Raw genomic sequence first — 24,976 nt, 5'->3', positions numbered from 1 at the left:
GAGTTGCCCCCCAAGAGAGAAGTTCTCCATCCACACACCCAGTGGCACATGCCCCCCCCCCCCGTATCCGCGTTGTGTCCCTCCTGTATACACGTTGTGTCCCCTCTGTCCTCGTTGTGTCTCCTCTGTATCCTCGTTATATCCCCATCTGTATCCTCGTTGTGCCCCCACTGTATCCTCGTTGTGTCCCTCCTGTATCCTCGTTATATCCCCTCTGTATACTCATTGTGCCCCCACTGTATCCTCGTTGTGCCCCTCCTGTATCCTCGTTATATCCCCTCTGTATACTCATTGTGCCCCCACTGTATCCTCGTTGTGCCTGTCCCCTCTACATCCTCGTTGTGCCCCCTGTATCCTCGTTATGTCCCCTCTATATCCTCGTTGTGGTCCCCCCTGTATCCTCGTTGTGTCCCCCTGTATCCTCGTTGTGTCCCCTCTGTATCCTGGTTGTGTTCCCGGTGTCACCTCCCCCCTCGTCCTCACCAGCCTCAATATTATGAAACACACTATTCTGCCTGTTTCACAACAAGGGCGGTGATCCCGCTTCGGCCAATAGGAGAGCGCCCTGGCACGTCACGTGGCTGCTCACTTTATGTAATGTAACTGCACATGTTATATCAGCGATCTTTTTTTTTTTCTTTGTGTTTATATTTTTTTCCTGTTTGTTGAATAACGATCGTTGCTGTCCCCTGTGTCAGACAAAACATTTTCCTTCCAGCATCTCCTTGTCTAGCCTTCTTGCTCTCATGTCAGCAGCACTGCCTAATGCACACTGGTACTTTTTGGTTTCCCCTTGTCCTGCCCATATCGGGATGGCATCAGCTGTTCTCCGCGATGGATGCCAAGGCAGAGGAATCCCCTGCACCAGATGTTGACAGGTGCAGGCACTGTTGGTAGCTGGAGGAGTACTGTCGACCCTGCTTTTCAGGCATTGCAACCTTTCTGAAAAGGATCTGTAAAGGGACCTCATTCTGTGCCCTAAGGTGACTTTTGGCTACCCTGAGATAACTTATGGAGATGTTCAATTGTCCATCCTGCCAGCACCCCCTGTGGGAGCCTGTGACTGTACCCTGTGGTCACACTTTTTGTAAGAGATGCCTGCAAGGACCAACTAGGGGCAAGTGTCATGTCTGCAAACACAAGCTGAAGATCAGAGGTGACCAGAATCTGAGATGTAACACTCTGCTGTCTGATCTCCTGGACAAGTGCCTGGACCCACCAACCAAAGTCAACAGGATCACAAGGGACCTGCAGGATCTGATCACCCAGCACAAGTATGATGAGGCCGAGAAGGTAGCCTGCAAGGCTGTTGCCATGGGTAAGGAGGCAGAAAAAGTGTCCAAGGGCCAGCTGACCCACTTTTATGTTTGAAGCAAACAGCTGAAATGATTGTACAATGTACAAAGCAGTGGAGGAGTGCAAAGTGCACCAACCAATCAGATTCCACTTTTTATTAGTTCAGGGCAGCTGTAATATTGAAAGGTGAAGGCTGATTGGTAGTTTGGGTTTGCAGCTCTGAAAATGTTCTCTACCTTATTAAAGTGTATTCTAAGTCATTTGTTTTACTTTGTATAGAGTAGATATTGGTTGAAGTGTATCTATAGCAATTTTTAAAGGGTTAGTTCACTTTTGAAAACCTCCTCCCCTCCCCCTTTCACCATCCCCATTACACAGTGCACTTAACGCAGAGCTTTACCCACCAATTTAATGTCTCCCAAAAAGGTTTTTTTTAAGGCCTGGCAACTATCAAGGTTGCCAGTGTGCTTATTTCAGCTCTCAACCAAACTTTCAATTTCTCAAATGGCTGGTGTGACAGCTGATCAGCACCTTGGCAACTGCAATCCATATAGACGCTTCTCTGGCTGTAAGGAATAGGAGGATGTTGTTCCGCTTTTAACCCCCGCTCACATATGGGCGTATTGTGAACACGCATGAAACACCCACAAAAGTGTGCTCTTTCATGTGCGTCCACAAAACGCAGAACACGCTTGCGGTGCCATTGCTTGTAATGACACCACAAACGCAGCTGAGCAAAAGCACTTTCTTCCTGCATGTTCACAGAATGATTTGCAACACGCACAACTTTTCCTGCATTCGGGGCGCTTTTGGTACCCATTGTAATCATAGGAGGCACGCCGAATGAGATAAACAAAGGGCCACAACCGCAATACTCCCATATGTGAATGGGGCTAACTGCAATTTGGTTACCCTCATCAACATAATGTTTGCAAATGGCAGCAGTCATTGGTCAATGCGGCTATGTGACCACGCTTACCAGTGAGAATCTCTGGTGGGACACCGTTATGGAAGAAAGAAGACTCAGAAGAGATTCTTATTGGTTAGAGTGGTCATGTGACCAATAACTGCCCCTATTGCAAGCATAATTTTGCTATACATCCTCCGGGGTTGTGTAATTTTCAAGTGCCGGGACCATTGTATGGGCTGGTGTGGGCGGCGGGTGAGGGTCACCATTGCAGATAAGTGCAGCAAGGAACGGGGGTGTGGGGTGGGGGGAGAAGGGTGTTGTGAGTCCATTCGCCTTTTCATTTTTTGTGAAAAGAGGTGTTTTGGATGGAGTAAGTTTTGGATGGAGTAAGAAAAGAGTTTCAGGCTCTTTGCTGCCTGTGTTACCATTAGGGAGATCCACTCTCTCTCTTGACAGCGGGAGTAAAAACCCAAAAAATTAGAATTTTCATCAGGACAGAAGGGGGCATTTACAAATGGGAACATTTGTTCTGGTGGCAACTGTCTACGAGGGCTTTGAAGAGATTTCCTCTCACTGCAATAGTGCCTATATCGTAGCTTTCGGCTGCACTGCTGTCGCCATTGAAAGTTTTGTGCAGTCCAAACACTGCATGCAATGTTCAGATTATGGTTACATGATGCCTGGCTTAAGAGAAATGTGTCAATACACACTTTCTTACTGGCATTTGGGATGAAGAGGGGCACGGTAGGTGCTGAAAACCATTCAAAGTCACATTAAAGGAAAATTCCACCAGTTGAAAACAATTTTAAATAAATGCACACTTGTTCATAAAAGAAAAAAAAAGTGCATTCATTTTGTTTTGCAAAGGAGCCAGTAAACTTTTGCAAATAGTAGATCACAGGTGGAATGCTCTGGCTCCTGCAGACTCTTCCTCCTGTCCATGTCTGGACACTCAGTAACATGGATGAGAGGAAGAATGAATGGACTACAAAAAAAAGAATCCATAAGGGCCCATTTACACCATGTCCGGATAGTCTCTAGACCAGACCAGATTGTTTCCGTACCCAAAATGCATCCTTATGCTATTTCTGGCCTCATACCTGCGCAGTCCGTTCCAGACCAGACCAGAAAAATACTGTACGTCTCATTTTGTCTGCTCTGGAATGCACTGGAACTGCGGGCAGGTTCACACCATTTTCCGGACCAGGTCTGGTCCGGAAAATGGTGTGAACCTGCCCTTAGGAAAAGTGGGACCCCCTCATAATGGCCAGTGCAGGGGTGCAGACATGGAAACAGTCGCCATCATGTCCCTGAGAGATATAAGAAGCTATCAGGTGGTTTAACTCGCCTACATCAACAAAAAAAATGAAATTTGGGTGGACCAACCCTTTATGAAAAGCAGTAGAGGGATTGTTGTGGTTTTTGATCTGCCAATTGCACCGTTCAAGTCCTGGACCAAGAAATATAGTATAAGGCCATAAAAAAACAACAACATTTTTTGGATATGGATCTGAACTCAGGTATATTGTTTTCAATAGAGACATGCACACAGTTGCGTTCAGATCCATAGCAAAATATCAAAAAATCTGCTTCTAAGGTCTTACATTTTACGTGCTAACACGTGTTAGATACATGTTTACACGTTTACTCACATAAGCGCATGTATGAAGTCCAAACAGGAAAATTACATTGAGAACAGAGCCGGAGGAATGGAACCAGAATTGTATGCATACGTGTTTATGTAACTAAACGCAAACATTTTACTGACCAGGAAAAAGCAGTTCTATGATCAGTACATTTCTTACAGCCGTGTGTGTGTAGTCGTACAATTTATGGTGGTAGTCAAGGAAACTTTCAAAACAATGTGAGTTGCTGGTTGTATTTTAGACAGGACTGTAAGGGCGTATTAAAATACTCCCATCTACGCTGGATCTTTCTGCCAGAAGCTGGCTAGAGTATTCATTTATTCTAGGCACTACATTGAATCTACATGCAGGCACACATGTGTTTACATGTATATGCGCATAAATTATACCAGTAAGCTCCTCTCTGAAAGGCATCTTTTTTTTTAATGCCCCTGAACGCTGCTCACAAATACAGATCTAAACACCACAATGTGCATGGACACATTGGCTAAATAGAACTGAGTTTAGAGGCCTAAAAATGTAAACAAAAAATGCCTCTAAAAGCAGTGGGGTTTTTTTCCGGCCATTGTGGATAAGGACTAAGACAGGACAGTAGCACACCCCTGTGCTTTGGCCATTGAGTGCAATATAGCTGGTCAACCTTAGAGCGAGGAGGTTTTCTCCAGTTTCAGTGGGCAAACATGGTATCAGAGCAAATGTATAAGTATGTGCTTCTTAAAGAAGAACTCCAGGAAAAAAGTTAATAACCCCTGCAGTGGGGTTACAGGTGAGCACCCCTCTGCACCTGTGTGTTCACTGGGTTTATATGGCGAAGGATTTAAAGAGACTTCGGATCTGTGGCTTCCTGATAGTGTGGAAAAGGATTTTCACCTGATAGTGTGGAAAAGGATTTTCACATGTGGATACCACTAGATGTGTGTTCACTACACCTTTGAACTTTTTTGCACTTTATTTCGTGTCCTATGATATTGTGGCGATAGATTCACATATGTGGATATCAATATATGTTGTATGTTTTTTGCACTTTTGAATTTTGCTGCACTCTATGTATTTTTTTTGTATATCAAGGATTTGTATCCACTTGAGCTCTAGATTTTGATGAGATTACATGTCTCTTTTATGCAACCTGTTTGATCTACAAATTTTTTCACAACACAGCTTTTTAATAGATCGGCATATTTACATATATATTTGGGATTCCTGCCACAGGGATCCCAAAACATGCCTTAAAGGGGTTCTAAACCCTCCGTTTTTTTTTTGGGCAAACAGCTTTTAAAAAAAAACAGCTGTTTAAGCGTACCTTTTTTCTTTGCGCGCTCCCGCGCCGAGAATCAGGAACTGCTCGTACGGCCGCAAAGGTTTTTGGGGCGGGCGCATGCGCAGTTCGGATTCTCGGCCGGGAGACAAGCAGAGACGCAATGTAAGTCTATGAACGCGTGCACCCGCATGCAGACACCGCTGGATCGGAAGTGCCTGCAAGCAGAGAGGTGTCAGCGCTGGATCGGAGAGCCGCAGCACCGCTGGAGGGACACATGAAAACATCAGGAAAGAAGAGGAAGATCGGATTAAGAGACATCATTTAAGGTAAGTGCTAACATTAACATGGGAGGGGAGGGACATTTTTTTTTACTTTAATGTCACTTTAACTTTAGGTGTATGGCCAGCTTTAGAATGAATTATTGTATGACTCACCTCTAGCGTCCCTGTCGTTTGCCTGCAGCATCCGGTTCTGATATGTAAAATACCTATTATAAAACATTATGCCTTGTAATGAACCTTCCTGCTAGTCTGAGCACAGCTTTTTCCTGTGTAATTTGTTTGTGTAATACAACAATCCTGATTGATATGTGATCTATATATAGGAATGTATGTGCAGAGGGAAGCACACATATGTAACACATTCCTTTCTGCAGTGTTGACAAGTGTCTAGATAATCTTCGAATGCAATGCACTTACATACAGGAATTCCTTGAAGCAGTAGCGTTTTAGAAAAATCCAATGGATTCACTACATTGCTGTTCAATGGCTCATTTTGACCATTTGTATGATGTGCTACAAAGAGGAAACTTTGTTACATTGTATAACTATTCTAGGATGAGGATCTGCAAAGAGACAATGTTGCAATAGGAATGAATTACCTATTTGTTACAGGGCTCATGCACACAGAAGTAATTCAAGTTGTAAAGTCCCAGCATATCCTCTCCTGTAATACATGGAAGTGCATATTCACAGGGCTGAGTTAAAATGTCAGTGCATTGAGGAAGAACATCCTATTGGTATCTTAAATAAGTAAGTTTGCAAACCTCTAGATGGATATGGGTATTAGGAGTGGGATAGAACGTATGGAAAAATCAATATAGATTTATTTTTAGTTTTTGACCATAGATACCCTTTAAATACTGATATCTATGCTTGATCTTGCTGCCAGAAGCCGCCAGAAAGGTCCAGCGAGAAAAAAACACGTGATGACAAGTAAAGTACTGAAGCATACAACCTTTCATTCTAGTGGCTAGACTAGTTCTAGCCAAAATGTACACATGTGTGTTTACATGTGTTTACATGCCCTTACACATGTGTATGTACATAAATTACCTCGGTACACTGCACTTCAAATGCAAGCTTGGGTTTGTTTGTTTTTTTTACATCTCTGAACGCTGCTCTGGATTACAAATCTGAACGCTACAATGTTCAAGGACACATCGGTTATTATAGAGCTGCGCTCAGAGGTGTAAGTCGTACAGATCTAAAAGTGCAATTTTTTCAGCCCGTGTGCACGAGTCCTTATGGTGTCTACTGTGATAAATGTCTCTTTTACATCCTCAGTGCAATCTGGATGGTTACATAGTTACATAATTTTTGAGGTTGAATAAAGACATAAGTTCATCAAGTCCAACCTATTGCTGATGAGTATAGTCCATGTATCATCTCATTCTTAGGAGTACTTGTACCCCTGTATATTACGGTGCATTCCATTATTAGCTTTAGTCATGATGGCATTGAAGAGAGCGGGGATATACAATGTGGGGATATTATCAAAACTGGAGCAGACTGAATGTGGAGCAGCTACCCATGGTTACCAATCAGCTTCTGTCTTCAGTTTGTTCAATTAAGCTTTGAAAATGAAAGCTAAAAGCTGATTGGTTGGCTGCAGTTTTTATACATTTCCCTTGAAGGAGAACTAATAGGTCAGTGCTTTTCACTCATCTCATAGTGAGACTGTCACAGGTCAGCTCAGTAGATTTTTTTGTGTCCTCCCGTTACCCTAAGGAGAACTATGGGGAAAAGCCCTAACCCCATAGCTCCCCTTTAATGAATTTCAATGTTTTTAAATCGATGTGCACGCATTAATGTCTTGCTGCACTCCTTACTGGAGGTGATGACCTGTAGAACGCAGGTGGGTGCTCGAAGTGACCACTGATGGCGTCGTGAGATACATACAAATTTCAAAGGATGTCACCAGCACACCATATTTTCAAGTGAAATGATCAAAAGTCCATTTATTGATGGAACAATGCCATTCAAATACAAGCACTTTTGGGGCAGCACAGGGTCCCCTTCATCAGGCTCAGAATGACAACACTTAAATGTACAACACCCTTTAAATAGATATACATAATCATGTGAAAACGAAAGGAACCTCCTACCCCCTTTTGGCATCCTATCACAACATTCTCCCGCCAATAGGTATTTAAAAAAATGTACAGAATGCTGACATATGGACGAAAAGGCGTGCACCGCTGTCACGGCTGTCATGCGGTGAGAACACCAGTCGGTTGCTATGGGAACAGGATGCTCAGCAATCAAAACTCACTGTCGGCTCTGCCCCCGTCCACCAGCGCTTGCGCCATGTGAAACGAAGGACCGTAGTCATCACGCTTAACAGGCTCTAGTGGTCAGAACGAAATTGCAATGCCATTGGTCGAACGCAACGCAACGCACCTCCATCATCATTGCAATGCCATTGGTCGAACGCAACGCAACGCACCTCCATCATCATGGACTTTTGCTGATTTCACTTGAAACTATGGTGTGCTGGTGACATCCTTTGAAATTTAAATAGATGTGCACACATTGGAGAAGGGAATGCTTACCAGTATATGATGAAGTAATTAAAACTGAACGTCAGACAAACTGCTGAATACGCAGATTAAATACATATAGGAGAGTTGTTTTATCTGCCAAAGGATTTCTGTCCATACAGTCTTCACATTTGCACAGCTTTGTCACACAGCACAGCCCTGGCTGGCAGGGCAGAAGACCTGATTTTTCTCTGCTGCAGTTCAGTAACAGTTATTGATCATGTCTCAACATCCAGCCTGAGAAGCAGCAGCCTGATGAGCTCATCTCCTCATCACTCTACCCTCTCCTTCTGTTAGCATGCCCCTTACACTGGAGCATACCTGACTGGCTCCTTGTGCTATTTCACCCTCTCTAAGGGCCCATTCACATTGGTGCGATGGGTAAACCGCACAGTGACAATCATACAAGTGTGTTAACAGTGTAGAAGGTGCATTGCGTTGCCATTCATTTGAATGGCACCCCAAATGCACTTCCCACCCGCAATGTGATCAATCGCACTACAATGCGGGCACTCTGGTGTGTTTAAAAAAGTATTACATGCACTACAGAACCGTCACTGTCTGTTGTGTCTGGACTCTGGATGGTGCTTCACCCTTTAGTGACGGCTGATCTAGGCTCTTGCTGTTACTGGATGACACCTTTCAAGTTATTCTTGTTTCATTTCATGACTTTTGACAGAGATAATAGCCTGTGGTCCCAGAGTGCAAATCCATCAATCATCGGGTTCTAGCTTATGGAATGTCAGCTATTTGGAAGCTTCGGCCATACATGAAAGATGTGACTACAGGCTGTTTCCTAAACGTGTGCCCCTGAAAACAGTCTTTTTTTTAACTCTTAAAGTGTGCAGTTCCCTCTCCCAAAGAATACCAGACCCTTTCGGTCTGATAGGAATGTTAGGAGGGACCAACTTTTTTTTTTTTTTTTTTTTAAAGCGTAGGGTTCCCCCTAAAAGTTATACCAGACCCTCAAGGTTTGGTAGGAATATTTAGGAGGGACCCCGTGTACAAAAAAAAAAAAGTGTGTGGGGTTCCCCTTTAAAGTCATACAGTACTAGGACCTTAAGGTCTGGTAGGGATTTTTAAGGAGGAACCCCACCTAAAATTCCATACCAGACCCTTGATCTGAGCATAGGCCTGCAAGCTCCCCTCTCCCTCCCACACCAGGCCACATGCCCTCGGCACTGGGAGGGTGCTTTTCCAGGGTCGCCCCTGGAAAAGCACTTTGTCCCCCGTACCGATGGGGACAGTTATTGGTCATGTCTCAACATCCAGCTGAGAAGCAGCAGCCTGATGAGCTCATCTCCTCATCAGTCTACTCTCTCCTTCTATTAGCATGCTCCTTAAGCTGGCCACAGACCTTACAACCATCGCAAGATTTTTGTCTTGCGATGGTTGTAAGGTAATTAAAAAAATGTACGATATGCCCATCTTGGACAGGCAGATCGTACTTGCGATAATCGCAAGCCCACCCCTCTGAGGGGCGGGCTTCAGATGACCGCAATGCTGTGCACACTGGCCCGTGCGGCATTTATCTTACGAACATGCCACACACCCGCCGACAATCGTACGATTCTCGGCGGGTTTTCGAACATGTTCCTAAGATAAAAGTAGTGCGACCTTACAGTAGCCGAGGTCGCACGCCTTCCACACACCTTGCGATAATCGTACGATCGTGGGATTTCACCCCGATTATCGTACGATTATCGCAAGGTGTGTGGGCACCTTTACACTGGAGCATACCTGAATGACTCCTTGTGCTATTTCACCCTCTCTAAGGGCCCATTCACATTGGTGCGATGGGTAAACCGCACAGTCATGGGCATACAGTGTGTTAACAGTGTAGAAGGTGCATTGCGTTGCCATTCATTTGAATGGCACCCCAAATGCACTTCCTGCCCGCAATGTGATCAATCGCACTACAATGCGGGCACTCTGGTGTGGTTACAAAAAGTATTACATGTGCTACAGAACCTCCACTGTCTGTCGTGTCTGAATCGTGCTCCACCCTTTAGTGACGCCTGATCTAGGATCCTGCTGTTGCTGGATGACACCTTTCAAGTTACTCTTGTTTCATTTCATGACTTTTGACAGAGAAAATAGCCTGTGGTCCCAGAGTGCAAATCCATCAATCATTGGGTTCTAGCTTATGGAATGTCAGCTATTTGGAAGCTCCGGCCATACATAAAAGATGTGACTACAAGCTGTTTCCTAAACGTGTGCCCCTGAAAACAGTCTTTTGAGCAGGGTTTCCAGAATGAGAATTCTTTAAAATGAGGGATGCACCGATACCAGTTTTCCGGAGTGCCAATATTTTATTCATTTATTTGGTACTCACCGATACCAAATGCCGATACTGGAAGTCCCATTAAGGAAGCCAGGCGGCGTGTAATGACTCGCCACCTGGCTTCCAGATTAGCCGGGAAGACGGGCGGCGTGTAAAGATTTGCCACCCGGCTTCCCGATCAGCAGGGAAGCCGTCTCCACGCTCCCTCGTCACTTGGTGACAAGGAAGCACGAAGCCGGCTTTCTGGCCAATCAGGAAGCCAGGCACCGTGTAATGACTCGGGCAACACGTCATTACACGGCAACGAGGGTGCATGAAGCCGGTGTTCTATCGAATGTTCCAACTCCTCGAGATCTGCAACCATCTGACTTCCGACATGGTATTAATCTGAGTTGCCCCACTCAATATGTCCGTCTCTTGCGGACATATTGAGTGGGGCAACTCAGATTAATAACCGTGCTGGATTCGTCTGACCCTAGTTCATTTTAATACTTTATTGCTGTGTAGTATATGTATAGGGAAATGCCGTGGGTGGCGCACGTGCAGTACAGCCTCCTCGGCCAAACCTTTTACTTCTAAGTAAACCGGAAGTCAGATGGTTGGAGATCTCGAGGAGTTGGAGGATTCGATAGAACACCGGCTTTCTGGCCAATCAGAAAAGCAGGGGGCGTGTAATGACACGCTGCCCGGCTTCCTGATTGGCCGGCTCCAAGCTCCCTCGTCACAACTGACGAGGGAGCATGGAGGCGGCTTCCCGGCCAATCAAGAAGTCGGGCGCAATGTAATATATGTATAATGTAAGGACTCGCTGCACGGCTTCCTATTACCGGAAGCTCAAGTATCGGGCTAGGCATCAGAGCATTTGGGCGAGTACGAGTACTCGCCCAAATACTTGGCATTGGCACCGATACTGATACTAGTATCGGTACATCCCTATTTAAAATAAACTGTTCGCTGCATGCCAGCTTTAAATTTGTCCACGAGGAAAGTATAGTAAGGTTTTGTTGACTTTGAAAGGAAACCAGAATCGTTAAAATCAGGTCACTCTAAAAGGAAACAGTGATCAGAATTCACTTGATTGTGCTTCCTGCATCCCTCATCTCCCTATATTGAGCCCACCCATCATTATTATTATTATTATACAGGATTTATATTGCGCCAATATTTTGCACAGCGCTTAACAATATAAGGAAGACATTACAGTCACAATGCAATTCAAGACAATATGGTAAGGAGGGCCCTGCCCGTGAGCGTTTACAATTTAAAAGGGAGGGGCAAGTGATACATGAGGAGGTAGCTGTGTGGGGATGATTGTTTGAGAAAGTAATATTTCAGTGGTTAGGTTGAGGTGGGATAGGCTTCCCTGAAGAGATGAGTCTTAAGGGATCGCCTAAAGGCAGTCAGAGTGGGAGATAGTCGGACCGGTTGGGGTAGAGAGTTCCATAGGATGGGAGAGACTCTAGTGAAGTCCTGGAGGCGAGCATGGGAGGAGTTGATGATGGAGCTGGAAAGCAGGAGGTCTTGTGAAGAGCGTAGGGGACGGTTAGGGTAATACTTTGAAACCAGGTTGGAGATATAGCCGGGGCCAGAGTTGTGGATGGCTTTGTAAGCGGTTGTTAATATTTTGAATTTTATCCTTTGGGCTATAGGAAGCCAGTGGAGGGATTGACAGAGAGTGGTTGCAGACACTGAGCGGTGAATGAATCTAGCAGCTGCATTCATGATAGTTCAGTTAGTAGATTAGTGACACGCAAGGACACTGAAGGGGAGATTTGCGGAGTAGAGAGATAGATATTTAAGTGTCATCGGCATAGAGATGGTATTGGAAGCCATGTGAGGTTATTAACTGACCAAGAGAGGAGGTGTAGATAGAGAAGAGAAGGGGTCCAAGGACAAAGCATTGGGGGACCCCTACAGGAAGAGGAAGAGGAGGGGAGGAGTTAGATTTGTAGGTGACACTAAAGGAGCGCTTAGATAGGTAAGAGGAGAACCATGAGAGAGCAGAGTCTTGTAGGCCAAGTGAGTGGAGTTTTTTGAAGAGGAGCAGTGTCAAAGCAGCGGAAAGGTCTAATACCAAGAGTAAGGAATAGCTTATGGGTAGACTCAATCATGCTTTGGGTCCATCATGCTTTGGGTCTAGTAGGGAAGCGAGTGGAGCAGGAAGGGGTTGGTCACAGCCTGATTATGGGAGGTCAGGTCTTCCCACGGTATGGTTAGAATGGGTTAAATAGCCCTCAGGTACACGTTAAGCCTCAGATTTATTTTTTCATCTTAAATGCATACACGGGTTTGTAACACTTTCAGGTACTTATTATTTCACATGCTGTGCTAATTTTCCATTCTTCCCAGAAGACTGGCATCATCTTTGTTAGGATATCATCCAGGGTCAAAATCTACTATTTGTATTAAGATCCTGGTTTAGGGATGAATCAGTAGTGTAATAGTTGGTCCCTTTATGCTGTTGGCTGTGCATACACAGGTCGTCTCAGACAGAGCAGCCCCTGCTGCGACCAGAAGGATAAAGTATTTTAGCGGTCCCTGTGAGTGATCATTGGAAGTGAAAAAATGCTTCCTCCTGCCCATACTGTATCTGACATCTGTGGTGTGTGTTCGTGCTGTTCAAATGTCAGGACTGGATGGACAGAAATATAAATCCTTTGGCAGGTAAAACAGCTCCCATATATGTATTATCCCTGTGTATGTACATAGCTGTTAGACTGGAGTTCAGCTTAATGGTGATAGCTTAAAGTGACATTAAACCCTCAGATTTTTTAACATAAAACAATACTGTAGTGTGTGCCTTACTGTAATCCATGGTTGTTTCCCTTCTCTTTGCTGCTCTTCCTTTTAAATCCTCATGTCTTCTCATGCTCTGCAGAACTTCCCTTTTCAGCTCAGGGCCTCTTCCTGTAGTGCTGGCTCAGATTACAAGCCTATAAAAAACGGATACACAGACACCGTGTATCCTTTCCTGAGACAAGGCAGTTTGCTGCAAAACAGAAGTTCTGCAGAGCATGAGAACAGATACATATTTAAAAGGAAGAGCAGCAAAGAGAAGGGAAACAACCATGGATTACAGTAAGGCGCACATTACACTATTGTTTTATGTTAAAAAATCTGAGGGTTTAATGTCACTTTAAGGATAGGTCCTTAGCTAGTAATACAGCTATTTGCAGGAGGTTCAAAGTTGGACACTTCTACTGAACCACACCTGGAATGCAGAGGAAAGTAAATAACCTCTGACATCAATCTTTTTCTTAGTAAGAGTGTATCTGGTATGTACTATATGCTAGGTGTGATATATTCTCCAAGTCTTGCTGACTCTAATTATTCTCTAATTCAGCCTTTCACATCCAGGGTTCCATGGCACACTGGGGTGCCTTCTGGCTTCCTCAGGGGTGCCTCGAAGTTTTGTGAAATGCTGAATTAGAGAATAATTAGAGTCAGCAAGACTTGGAGAATATATCACACCTAGCATATAGTACATACCAGATACACTGTTACTAAGAAAAAGATTGATGTCAGAGGTTAGTTTTGTGATGGTAGGAATTGGATGTGAATGGGGAACGCTGATGTAAAAGGAGGGGTTCTGAAAGGGGGCGCTGATATAAAGGGGGTTTCTGATGTGAGAGGGGGGTTTCTGGTGTAAAAGGGGCTTCTAAAGTGAAGGGGGGCTTCTGATATGAAGGGGGAGGGGACTTTTGATGTGAAGAGGAGCTTCTGATGTTAAAGGAGGGGACTTCTAACTGAAGGGGCAAACTGACGTAAATGTGGATTCTGAGGGGTTCTTATAGTGGGGCACTGATATAAAGGTGGTTTCTGATGTGAGAGGGGGGCTTCTGGTGTAAAAGGGGCTTCTAAAGTGAAGGGGGGCTTCTAATATGAAGGGGGGCTACTGATATAAAGGGGAACTCTGATGTAAAAGGAGGGGACTTCTAATGGAAAGGGGGGCTATCGATGTAAAGGGGGACTCTGGTGTAAAAGGAGGGGACTTCTAATATGAAGGCGGGCTACTGATGCAAAGGGGAACTGTGATGTAAAAGGAGGGGACTTCTAATGTGAAGGCGGGCTACTGATGCAAAGGGGAACTGTGATGTAAAAGGAGGGGACTTCTAATGTGAAGGCGGGCTACTGATGCAAAGGGGAACTGTGATGTAAAAGGAGGGGACTTCTAATGTGAAGGCGGGCTACTGATGCCAAGGGGGACTGTGGTGTCAAAGGAGGGGACTTCTAATGCGAAGGGGGTATACTGACTTAAAGGTGGACTCTGATGTGGAAGGGAGAATTCTGATGTAAAGGGGGGCTCCTGATTTGATGGGAGGATGTGGGCCGTGATATGGCAGATGTGTTTTAATCTAAAAAAAAAAGTAAGGCCATGCACTTGGGAGCTAAGAACATGCATGCTGAATACACCTCAGTAGGGGTTTCACTGAAAAAAAGGAGATGGAGAAGGATCATGGGGTCCTTATAGACCACAGACTATAGTATGCATTGCCAAGCTGCAGCTAATAAGGCTAGTGGTATATTATCTTGCATCAATAGAGGGACTTATTCAAGGGATAGACATATAATTTTGCCACTTTACAAAACACTGGTAAGGCCCCATCTTGAGTATGCAGTTCAACTCTGGTCACCAATCCTTTGGAGGAATGTCCATGAGCTAGAAAAAGTACAGAAAAGGGCAACCAAGGGCAACTTAAAGTGACATTAAAGTCACCCTCCCCCCCCAACTTGCTACTTTAAGGAATTACTTTAAATGATGCCTCTCTATCTGATCATCTTCTACTATACAGTAATGTTCAGGAATCCCTCCAGTGCTGGTGCTGGTCTCTGATCCAGTGCTGACTGCTGTCTCTTCCTTTCCCATGGAGTCTGTGCAAGTGCATGCTGCTGCATTGACTTACCTTTTCTTTTGTCTCTCATCTTCTCCCGGCCGAAGATCTCTACTGCACATGTGCCCGCCCCATAATCCTTTGCAGCCGCCCCAGAATTCTCAGATCTTTGAACGGGAGCGCGTGGCACAGGTCAGTTCAAACCTGTTTGGTAACTTTTTTTTAATGTTTTTGCATATATCTACTGCTTGCTAGCAATATGCAAAAACATGCAAGGCTTTTTAACCTGTTAAGAGCTTACTTGATCGCAGTAAACAAACTCCCCAATGGGGATAGCAGTATTGGGAATGCACTACTTAGACCAAGTACCTCGAGGAGGACGCGAGGGCACAGCAAGAAGTTGGAGGGGATGAGGTATAATCGTAAACTGCTTAAGGGGTATTTTACTTTGAGAGTGGTAAACATGTGGAATTCACTTCCACAGATAGCCATATCAGCAGGAAACATAAACTGCTTCAAAAACACTTGGATGAGTTCCTCAAAACATACAGTGAAATGGAAATCCTAGCATCACATACACACACAACACATACACTACTCAACCTCACGTATTATATAACTATGATGCGTGGGATCCCCCCTTACATTTTAGACTGGGGTGCCTCAAGATTTTACATACTTTGTAAGGTAACATGACAGAAAAAAGGTTGGGAAACACTGCGCTAATTCATGCTGTCTCTAATTATGCGCTAATTCATGCTGTCTCTAATTATGCGCTAATTCATGCTGTCTCTAATTATTCTCTAATTCTTGCTGTCCCTAAATATTCTATAATTCTTGCTGTCTCCAATTATTCTCTACTCCTCGCTGTCTCTAATTATTCTGTAATCCTCGCTGTCTCTAATTATTCTCTAATCCGTGCTGTCTCTAATTATTCTCTAATACGTGCTGTCTCTAATTATTCTGTAATCCTTGCTGTCTCTAATTATTATCTAATCCTTGCTGTCTCTAATTATTCTGTAATCCTTGCTGTCTCTAATTATTCTCTAATTCTTGCTGTCTCTAATTATTCCCTAATTCTTGCTGTCTCTAATTATTCTCTAATTCTTGCTGTCTCTAATTATTCTGTAATCCTTGCTGTCGCTAATTATTCTCTAATTCTTGTTGTCTCTAATTATTTCCTAATTCTTGCTGTCTCTAATTATTTTCTAATTCTTGCTGTCTCTAATTATTGTCTAATTCTTGTTGTCTCTAAATATTTCCTAATTCGTGCTGTCTCTATTTATTCTCTAATCTATGCTGTCTCTATTTATTCTATAATTCTTGCTGTCTCTAATTATTCTCAAATTCTTGCCGTCTCTATTTATTCTCTAATCTATGCTGTCTCTAATTATTCTCTAATTTTTGCTGTCTCTAATTATTCCCTAATTTTTGCAGTCTCTATTTATTCTCTAATTCATGCTGTCTCTATTTATTCTCTAATTCATGCTGTCTCTAATTATTCTCTAATCCTTGCTGTCTCTAATTATTCCAAAATTCATGCTATTCTTGCTAACAAAATATTCAATTTTGAATTTTCTTTTTATCTGGGTACATTTCCTTCACCTATCCTTGTCCTGATACAACAGGAAGCGAGAGGAAATCTCTTCAAAGAGAGGCATTTAAAAGCAGTGGTGGTTAACTTAGTGAATATATAGAGGCCTCAAGTGCAGCTTTAGGGATGCATCAATGACAGCTGGGCCCACAGGAAGTGGGTTGGATGATGCTTGCCATCTTTTAACTTGGAAGACGAGCAGTGCTGGACCTTGGAGCGGTAAGTCTTTGGGGAACCTAACCAGGGATAAGGTGAGTATTGCAGTGATATCTGCTTTTTTATTGCTTTTAGAGGTGCAAGGCAGCATATTGAAAAAAAAAACAAATCCATATATAAAAATTGTGTCAGCTGCCACAACTGTATACACCTTATAGTATTTTAAAATTGTCCTTTGCCTTGTATTGGTTTTGTATATAAATTGGTGTATTTTGTTGTTATTATAGATAGTTAATAAATTAGTAAAATAAAAATCTCACTGAAAGGAGTCGAAAATGGCAACTTTTGAATTTTTTAACACTAGTCGCATCCCTGTGTTAATGTCTTTTTAAAATTGTTATAAAGTTGTTATTCAAACTTTTCTTTTTTTCCTTATTGTGTAACATGGCTCAAATAATAACATTATTCAAAATATCCGTTTTTTTAAATTTTCCTTTCCTTATTCTATTTTATAAACCTTTTTTGTTACAACTTCTTTTTTTCTCAACACTTAATTTTTTTTTTGTTTGTATACAAACCCATTCATTGTTCTCTGATGGTAAGTGAGTATAGTGATGAGTCACTTTTGTCCTTATTTTACCTGCTGACATTCACATGAATGCCTTTGTTTACCTTCCAGCCCATTCATAAATTTTGAATGGGTCTGAAGATAAACAAACCTATTTACACCAATGATCCCCAGAAGTTGCTGTCGTGTGGGGCAAGGAAAGAAGAGGAGCCATTTAACTAGGGGGGAACAGGGGCAGGAGAAACGGATTTACACTGGGAGGCTTGGAGAGGAGGAGTTTGATGGGGGAGAAGTGCCCAGGGTGGTGTGACTGGCAGGTACATGGTTGGAGGAGGGGTGGTTGGTGGCCAGATAGGTGGCCAGACACAACAACTTCAAAAAGGTGCGTTCAGTGGGATACGCAAACCTCAAATCCGTTAAACAGACGCAAGTGCCACTCTGTGCAGCGCTTCTGAACAAGCTCATGGCTTTGCTCTCACTTATATAGGAGTGCTGACAGTTGTTCCTGTATAGGTATAAACCACCATGTGCGCCAGACCTGCACTGAGGTCTGGAGAACAGTGGGCGCAAAAAAGCATACACTGGGGCCACCCAGTTTTTGCACTAGCCCAATTTGGACTTTGGATGTGTACTAACCTCATTTTTGTTTGTTGTATAAGACCTACTCTTGTAAATCTTCAGTTCTGTGTAATTTGTAAATGTATTGTCTTTGCAGCTCCTCAGGATGTTCCTTTGAGAGTACTTCGATCCCAGGTTTATGTGCATTTGAAACAGTTTCCGGAATCTTTGCGGGAAGCAGAAGTGATCTGTAATTTGCAGCCACAGGACCCAGATGTAAGTATATATCATATTTATAGTGATCCAAGAAGCTTAAAGCAGATCTTCAGCAGATCTTTATCTCTGGGGCTGTTTTCCTCCAGCAATGCCAGATCTTCAGCTTTTTCTGGACTCCGTGTCTTCTTTGTTCGGCCATTGGATGGCCACTGATGATTTAAAGGAGAACTATGAGATGAGTGATTTCCACTCACCTCATAGTTCTAAGCCGACCTGTGACAATGAGACTATCACAGGTCGGCTCAGTAGATCGGGAGGTGAGCGAACACATACCGGGTTCCCTCACCTCTCGATCCTGTCACGGCTCTCTGCCGTGACAGGGGGAGGGGTTGGATTCCCCTCTCCCCGCTCCGATCTGCCAGCGCTGACTGGCGGAACGGACGGGGGAGAGGGCGGGTACAGCTGGCTCTGCCTCTAGGTAGGCAGAGCCAGCTGTCACTCACGCAGCTGGGCGGATCCCGTCATCTAAGTCGGGATCCGCTCCAGGTGCGGCGTCTCAGTATACCGCGAGCTGTAGCTCGCGGTATACTGAGCTTAGGGTAACGGGAGGACGCTAGTTTGTGTCCTCCCGTTACCCTAAGGAGAACTATGGGGAAAAACACTGACCCCATAGTTCTCCTTTAACTCCCGTTCATGCACGCTGGAGTTACATTATCCCACCACCTGGCTTCATTTTCAGCATCTTACAGATGCCAAAAATGGGCCTGGACTGTACACTGCACTGTGCATGCACCACATTGTACAATTAGCAAACATTTCGTAGCTCACAGGTAAAAGAGTAACAAAAAACAAAATAAGAATGTATGTACTTTGGAAAAATAATACAACAAAATATATAAAAACTATACATTACATTCCCTTTAGGAATGCTTAATATTAGAACATGAAGAACAAAGAACCAGGACAAGTTACCAATACAGAACAGAACAAATAACATAATAAATGAATACCAGTCTATTGGTTAGTGCAAAGAAATCAAATACCTACAATTCAACTTGAAAAATATTTCAAAGAGTATACCGTAGATAATTTATATGATGTATATGATGGGATGTAACGGTGCACAGAGAAAATACTAAAATGTATTAAAAATATTATGTTATTATTTAATAATTAATTAATATTAATTTAGGACCAGGATTGTCATTCCTTCATAACAGATTAATATATACCTGTATATATTTTCTTGTAGTTACTGGATTTGTGAACTCCTTTATTTTAAAGGAAGCACATATATGCCAACTACAATACCTCTATTTTGTTCATTATTTTTTTAGATGTTTAGGTGATTTATGTGCAGTTGCATGTATGGGATCTCATGGCTTCTAGTAAATATTGTACATTTTTAAATAGAATTGAAAAATATAATTTATACTATTTTCTCTATACACCTTTACATCCCAGATTTCATATACATGATCTCTACTGTTTGATATATTTTTGTAGTATGATAAAAAAACATAATCATCTGTGTTATATTGTCTCATATACAATTATTTCAGCTGGTTGAGATTATACTCAAATATAGTATAAAGAAAAGTATTCCATTAATTAAAGTTTGGGTACTAGAAGTAGATAATTAGAGACACATTCCTCCTTCCCTAATTTTGTGCACGTCCAGCTCACAGATCCGTAGTTACTGACACCTCTGAGTTATTTGTAGCTGGGAGCCAGGCTTCAAAGTCTCTGTACAAGTCATCTTTTGGCAGTGCTTCCCTCTCTGAGGCTGAACATCAAATTGCTATCTCGGCCTGTTGACCTCATTATTGAATGATTAGTAGGTCTGGGACCTTGCAAGACCTCAAGCAGCTCTGCTTTGTGAACGAAACTATCTCTGAATTATTATAAAGTGCTAATGAATGGATAGATGTTACCAAGCTGTAGAGTTCTGCTATAGATGCATGTATCTGCCCTGACAACTCTTCGAACTTTATGACAGATGGTGAACTGACAGGGTCAGACTGCTCTACTTTAGTTATAAACCGGGTGCATTTTTCCACGCAGTTAGTATCACTGCAAAACATTTTTAGTGAATATACCTAAAGCAACAATATAGCACCTTTCACTGCCTGGAAAGAATGGTGCTCTGATATTGAGAGACTTCCCTGGGTTAGATGGTTGAGCACTTGGCCCAGCCTTCTGAGCCTCACCATTTGCTCATTGCTATGATGGACAACACTGAGACTTAATGATCAAAACACAGTGTATAGAAGAGTGCAACTCGATGAAATAGATGGATGCAGTACAGCCTGCTATAACTAGCTGAATAATTAAGATTACAGTAGTAGATGAGTGACTTACGATTACGATGTCATCACTGGGCATCAGCAATATCTGTAGTCACGTGAGGGTGACGGTACTGGTCCGTATGCTTTCGGTCTGGAGTATCCGGGTTATCGCCAGGGTTTCCGCTCAAAGGCTTGACAAAGAGGGTTACTGTCAGGGTACCATGCACAGGCGTCCTCACACCACATGCAGGTACCCACGCAGGATGACCAAATTAATATGCCCACACAGGATAGGGTTCTATGCACACAGTTTATTTGCTACACAACAACAAAACTACAAACCCTCCTCAACCCCCCACAGGTTTAGCAGTGAGTGATCGGGTAACAAGCCGGGTCGGTGACAGGTCTGCAGATAGGAAGCAGGGTTCAGGAAGCAGGGTTCAGGTTTATGGGAATCAGTCAAGTGCAGGCGACGCAATACTGAGCCAGCTTCCTGACTGCAGGTAGGGCCTAAATACCCTCCCAGGAAGCACCAGGTGATGGGATGATCAGTCACAGCTGGGGCACACCCGCAGGTGAGTACTGGAGCTGCAGGTTCCTTACAGTCCCTGGCTGCGGGAGACACCAGCAGGCGAGCACAGGAACTGCAGGACCTGGCTCCAGCACCACCTGGGGGTGCTCTGGATCCTGACAGTACCCCCCTCTCAAGGAGCGGACTCCGGACGCTCCCACAAAGTCCATAAGCATCCTCGAAGTCCAAGGGCACGGAAAGCCTGCAAGGCCGCCAAGTCCACCATATGCCCCAGGGCCAAAGTTCAGGGACCGGCTGAGCACTCCCCCGCCAGGGTCAGGCATCAGGCCGAGCAGTTCACCACCCAGATCCGGCAGAAGTCTCCATAGGTCAGCAGAAGACCCAACCAAAAGGCCATGGGTACCAGGGTTCCGTAGGGCGCACCCCCCAGCACCGAGGAGCCTTGGTTTCAGCGGGCAGACCACCGCAATGAAACATGGTGGGTCACTAGGACCGAAAGCACATTCAGTCAGCCACCTGGATACCCCCAAAGCTGTGGCCACCCGACCCAGGTCACCACATACTTTAGGGAACGCAGCGAGACCCTTTGGAAGCAAGGGGTGCTCAAATGGAACTCCCCCGTTCCCCGGGATATCACCACTACCAGGCCCGGGCTTGCGCACATGTTCACCCCACTTGCGGTAGATGTCCCGATCCCCACGGCACCAGAAGCAAAGAGCTGGGCAGTAGGCACCGGATCAGCGGAGGCGAAGAGCATGGGAACCGGCTGGACTGGAACGAACCCTGAGTATCTAAAACGGTCATCCACAGTCTCATCCTCAGAGCAGTCGCTCCAATCCTCATCATCCGAACAATCTGGCCATTCTTAGAGCTTTTCAGCTTCTGACCGATACTCGGCTAAGAGACATGAGGGGTCTTGCTGGGCTGCCTTGGGAACAGGTGTAACTGACTGGCAGACAGGTACTGTTGCTACGGAAAACTGGGAGCGGATTTGTTCATCAGGAATAACTAAAGTCTCAGCGGTTGTCATGGGCAACATCGCTAACCCTGATCGGGCTTTGGTAAAGGGGCTAGACTGCCTAAACCGTATGTCAGACCAACTCTGGAGCAAGGGTTTGGCAAGGGTCACTACAACGACTCCCCGGTCAATAAGGGTCTCAACCGCCTCAATATATTTCAACAAGTCCTCCGGTGGGCATTCAGAGTAGTGTGCAGAAAACCCGGCGGGATCATCCTCTAGGAACCACACCAGCGACATAACTTCCGACAGGGTAAACGAAGGGGAGAAATCATCACCCTCATCACCCCTCAGAGCTAGTTCGCTACAGATCTTGATTAAGGGTTGGATCTCCTCAAAAGGACAACCAGTCACATTCATAAAATCGTGGGCCCTGCGGATGTATTCTAACAGCTCTGCTCTGGGGAAGCCTTGAAACAACTGACGGCAGTGCTGCGGCTCCTCGGATGCCAGGAGCGCATAATAATATATTCCCTCGAGATCCATCTCAACAGTAGCAAGGGAAAAACAAAACAAAAAAAACCCAAAAGCCTGTAGGTCCCTGTGTGGTCAATTTGGTTGGTGGGGCTCAGTATTCTGTCAGGGTACCATGCACAGGCGTCCTCACACCACATGCAGGTACCCACGCAGAATGACCAAATTAATATGCCCACACCGGATAGGGTTCTATGCACACAGTTTATTTTCTACACAACAACAAAACTACAAACCCTCCTCAACCCCCCACAGGTTTAGCAGTGAGTGATCGGGTAACAAGCCGGGTCGGTGACAGGTCTGCAGATAGGAAGCAGGGTTCAGGAAGCAGGGTTTAGGAAGCAGGGTTCAGGTTTATGGGAATCAGTCAAGTGCAGACGACGCAATACTGAGCCAGCTTCCTGACTGCAGGTAGGGCCTAAATACCCTCCCAGGAAGCACCAGGTGATGGGATGATCAGTCACAGCTGGGGCACACCCGCAGGTGAGTACTGGAGCTGCAGGTTCCTTACAGTCCCTGGCTGCTGGAGACACCCGCAGGCGAGCACAGGAACTGCAGGACCTGGCTCCAGCACCACCTGGGGGTGCTCTGGATCCTGACAGTTACCCTCGAAACGCATAGCCGCTAATTTAAACTCACAGGGGTGTCCCACAGCACATCTCCCCTTGACTCACGAGCACCGACGGATATAGTGTGTCTGACCCTCCAGTGCTCGCGCCGCACACCGCACCGCTATACACTCTTCAGTGCGGCTAGTTTCTTTTCTCCCTCTGTTCCAACTGCCGCGGCTCGGCCTGGCCAGCCGATGACGCGGTTTTGTTGGGAAACCCTGGGGATAACCCGGACACTCCAGACCGATAGCATACAGACCAGTACCGGCACCCTCACGTGACTACAGATATTGCTGATGCCCAGTGATGACATCGTAATCGTAAGTCACTCATCTACTACTGTAATCTTAATTATTCAGCTAGTTATAGCAGGCTGTACTGCATCCGTCTATTTCATCGAGGTAGTTGCACTCTTCTATACACTGTGTTTTGATCAATATGGTACACAGGGCTCCTCTCCCGGCTTTTTGAAGAGTTTATGCACACCAGCTCCCACATAGCCAAAGAGTGAGAGATCTGACCACATCACAGTGGTGCGCTTCCATATTTTTGTTCCAACACTGAGACTTAGGCAGGGGGAGGCAAGGCCAGGTGCTCAGACCATTTGACACAGGACATCTCTACATGTCAGAGCATCCAAGTATACTGGACACTAAAGGTACTGGGAATGTCAATTTTGTGCATAGTCTATCAGTGTATTACAGTCAGGACTAATAAATAGACCTTTTTAAAAAAAGTAAATATATGTTGCACATAAATATTTCATATTCTTATATCGTCCTAGCAGGAGGCGCACTATGCACCTTTTATGTTTTTACCGGTCTATCCTTACCTGTGCCCTAACCTGTGCTTTGCTGAAAAAGTCTGTTTACAGAGCTCAGTAGCTAGAGCTAAGATTTACTGTACATAGAGAAGTTAGAGCAATGATTCATCTTCCTCCCTCCTCCTTGCCTGCCTGATAAGATGGCTCAGTGTAAAGTTTTAGTAAGAGAGAGGAAGCATGAAGGCAAGCTGTTTCTGCTGTGGTCACTTTAGAAAACCCTTAATGCCCTGGGAATTAAGTGCCGTGCACAGGGCCGGATTTACTCTCCCTGCTGCACCAAGGCCAGGTTCTGCAATGCGCCCCTCTCTTTATTGAACCTGTCACCTCCAATACAGGAGTTCTAGCACAGTACTGTGCTTGGACTCCTGTGACAGCTGAGAGAGGAAGAGCACAGCTCTCCCCTCTCACTGTATACACGGAGCAGCATGGTTAGTTTTAACCCTGCGGCCCTGCTCCCCACATCGGCGGTCAGTGAGGAGAGACTCGGCCGCCGGGGGGAGGACGGAACCAGAGGAGAGAGGTAGGTGCGGCGGGGTGGGGGGCAGGTAAGGGGAGGACGGACAGGCTGCACACATTTTACACGTGATCACGGCGACATCGCTGCACACCGCTGCCGCCCCTCTGCGCCTGGCCCCCCGAGGCCTGGGGGAATCCGGGCCTGGCCTTGCATCCACTCTGTATGTATTTATTTAACAGACAAATATTTTATATAAAAACATTAAGGGCTGATTTGTTGTGGGAATATACATATCATTTTGAATAGCACCATACCTCAATGCAACGCATGGCAATGCACCATTGTGCATTGTGGCAAACATTTTTGACATGTCCAATTTTTTTAAATGTCTTTGTGCATCAAAAGCCCACAGGTGAACTTTAGGTGGGCCTTACCTGTACTGCAGGAGCATTGTCACATTCCAGGCTATGTGATTTATTGTGAAGATAGCCCACCACTAGATTTTTACCAGGCTGGCAACATCGTGGAAGGACGTAGCCCTCGAAGGAGGTAAGTACTGATCTGCGGACCACATACATGGCTGTGTGTCTTGAAGGGGATAGGGAGGGGTGCTGGGGGAATTTATTTCTAAAGG

At 44.8% G+C, this 24,976-nt stretch overlaps 1 protein-coding gene across 1 annotated transcript in view; it reads left to right on the top strand.

The window, feature by feature from the left end:
- The first annotated feature begins 983 nt into the window (after positions 1-983).
- The window catches only part of LOC108789519 (LON peptidase N-terminal domain and RING finger protein 1-like), a 65,786-nt gene continuing 41,793 nt past the window's right edge, over positions 984-24,976 (top strand). Inside the window, exons 1-2 of the mRNA XM_018559553.1 lie at positions 984-1,318; positions 18,081-18,199. Coding sequence (XP_018415055.1) covers positions 1,012-1,318; positions 18,081-18,199 — 426 coding nt within the window. The 5' untranslated portion in view covers positions 984-1,011. The remainder of the gene's footprint in view (positions 1,319-18,080; positions 18,200-24,976) is intronic.

The sequence above is a fragment of the Nanorana parkeri genome, unplaced genomic scaffold, assembly GCF_000935625.1.
Source record: "Nanorana parkeri isolate BGI_ZX_2015 unplaced genomic scaffold, ASM93562v1 scaffold403, whole genome shotgun sequence".
NCBI classification, from domain to species: Eukaryota; Metazoa; Chordata; class Amphibia; order Anura; family Dicroglossidae; genus Nanorana; species Nanorana parkeri.
Note: the sequence above shows the minus strand (reverse complement) of the source record. Positions and strands in the feature narration are given on the sequence as shown.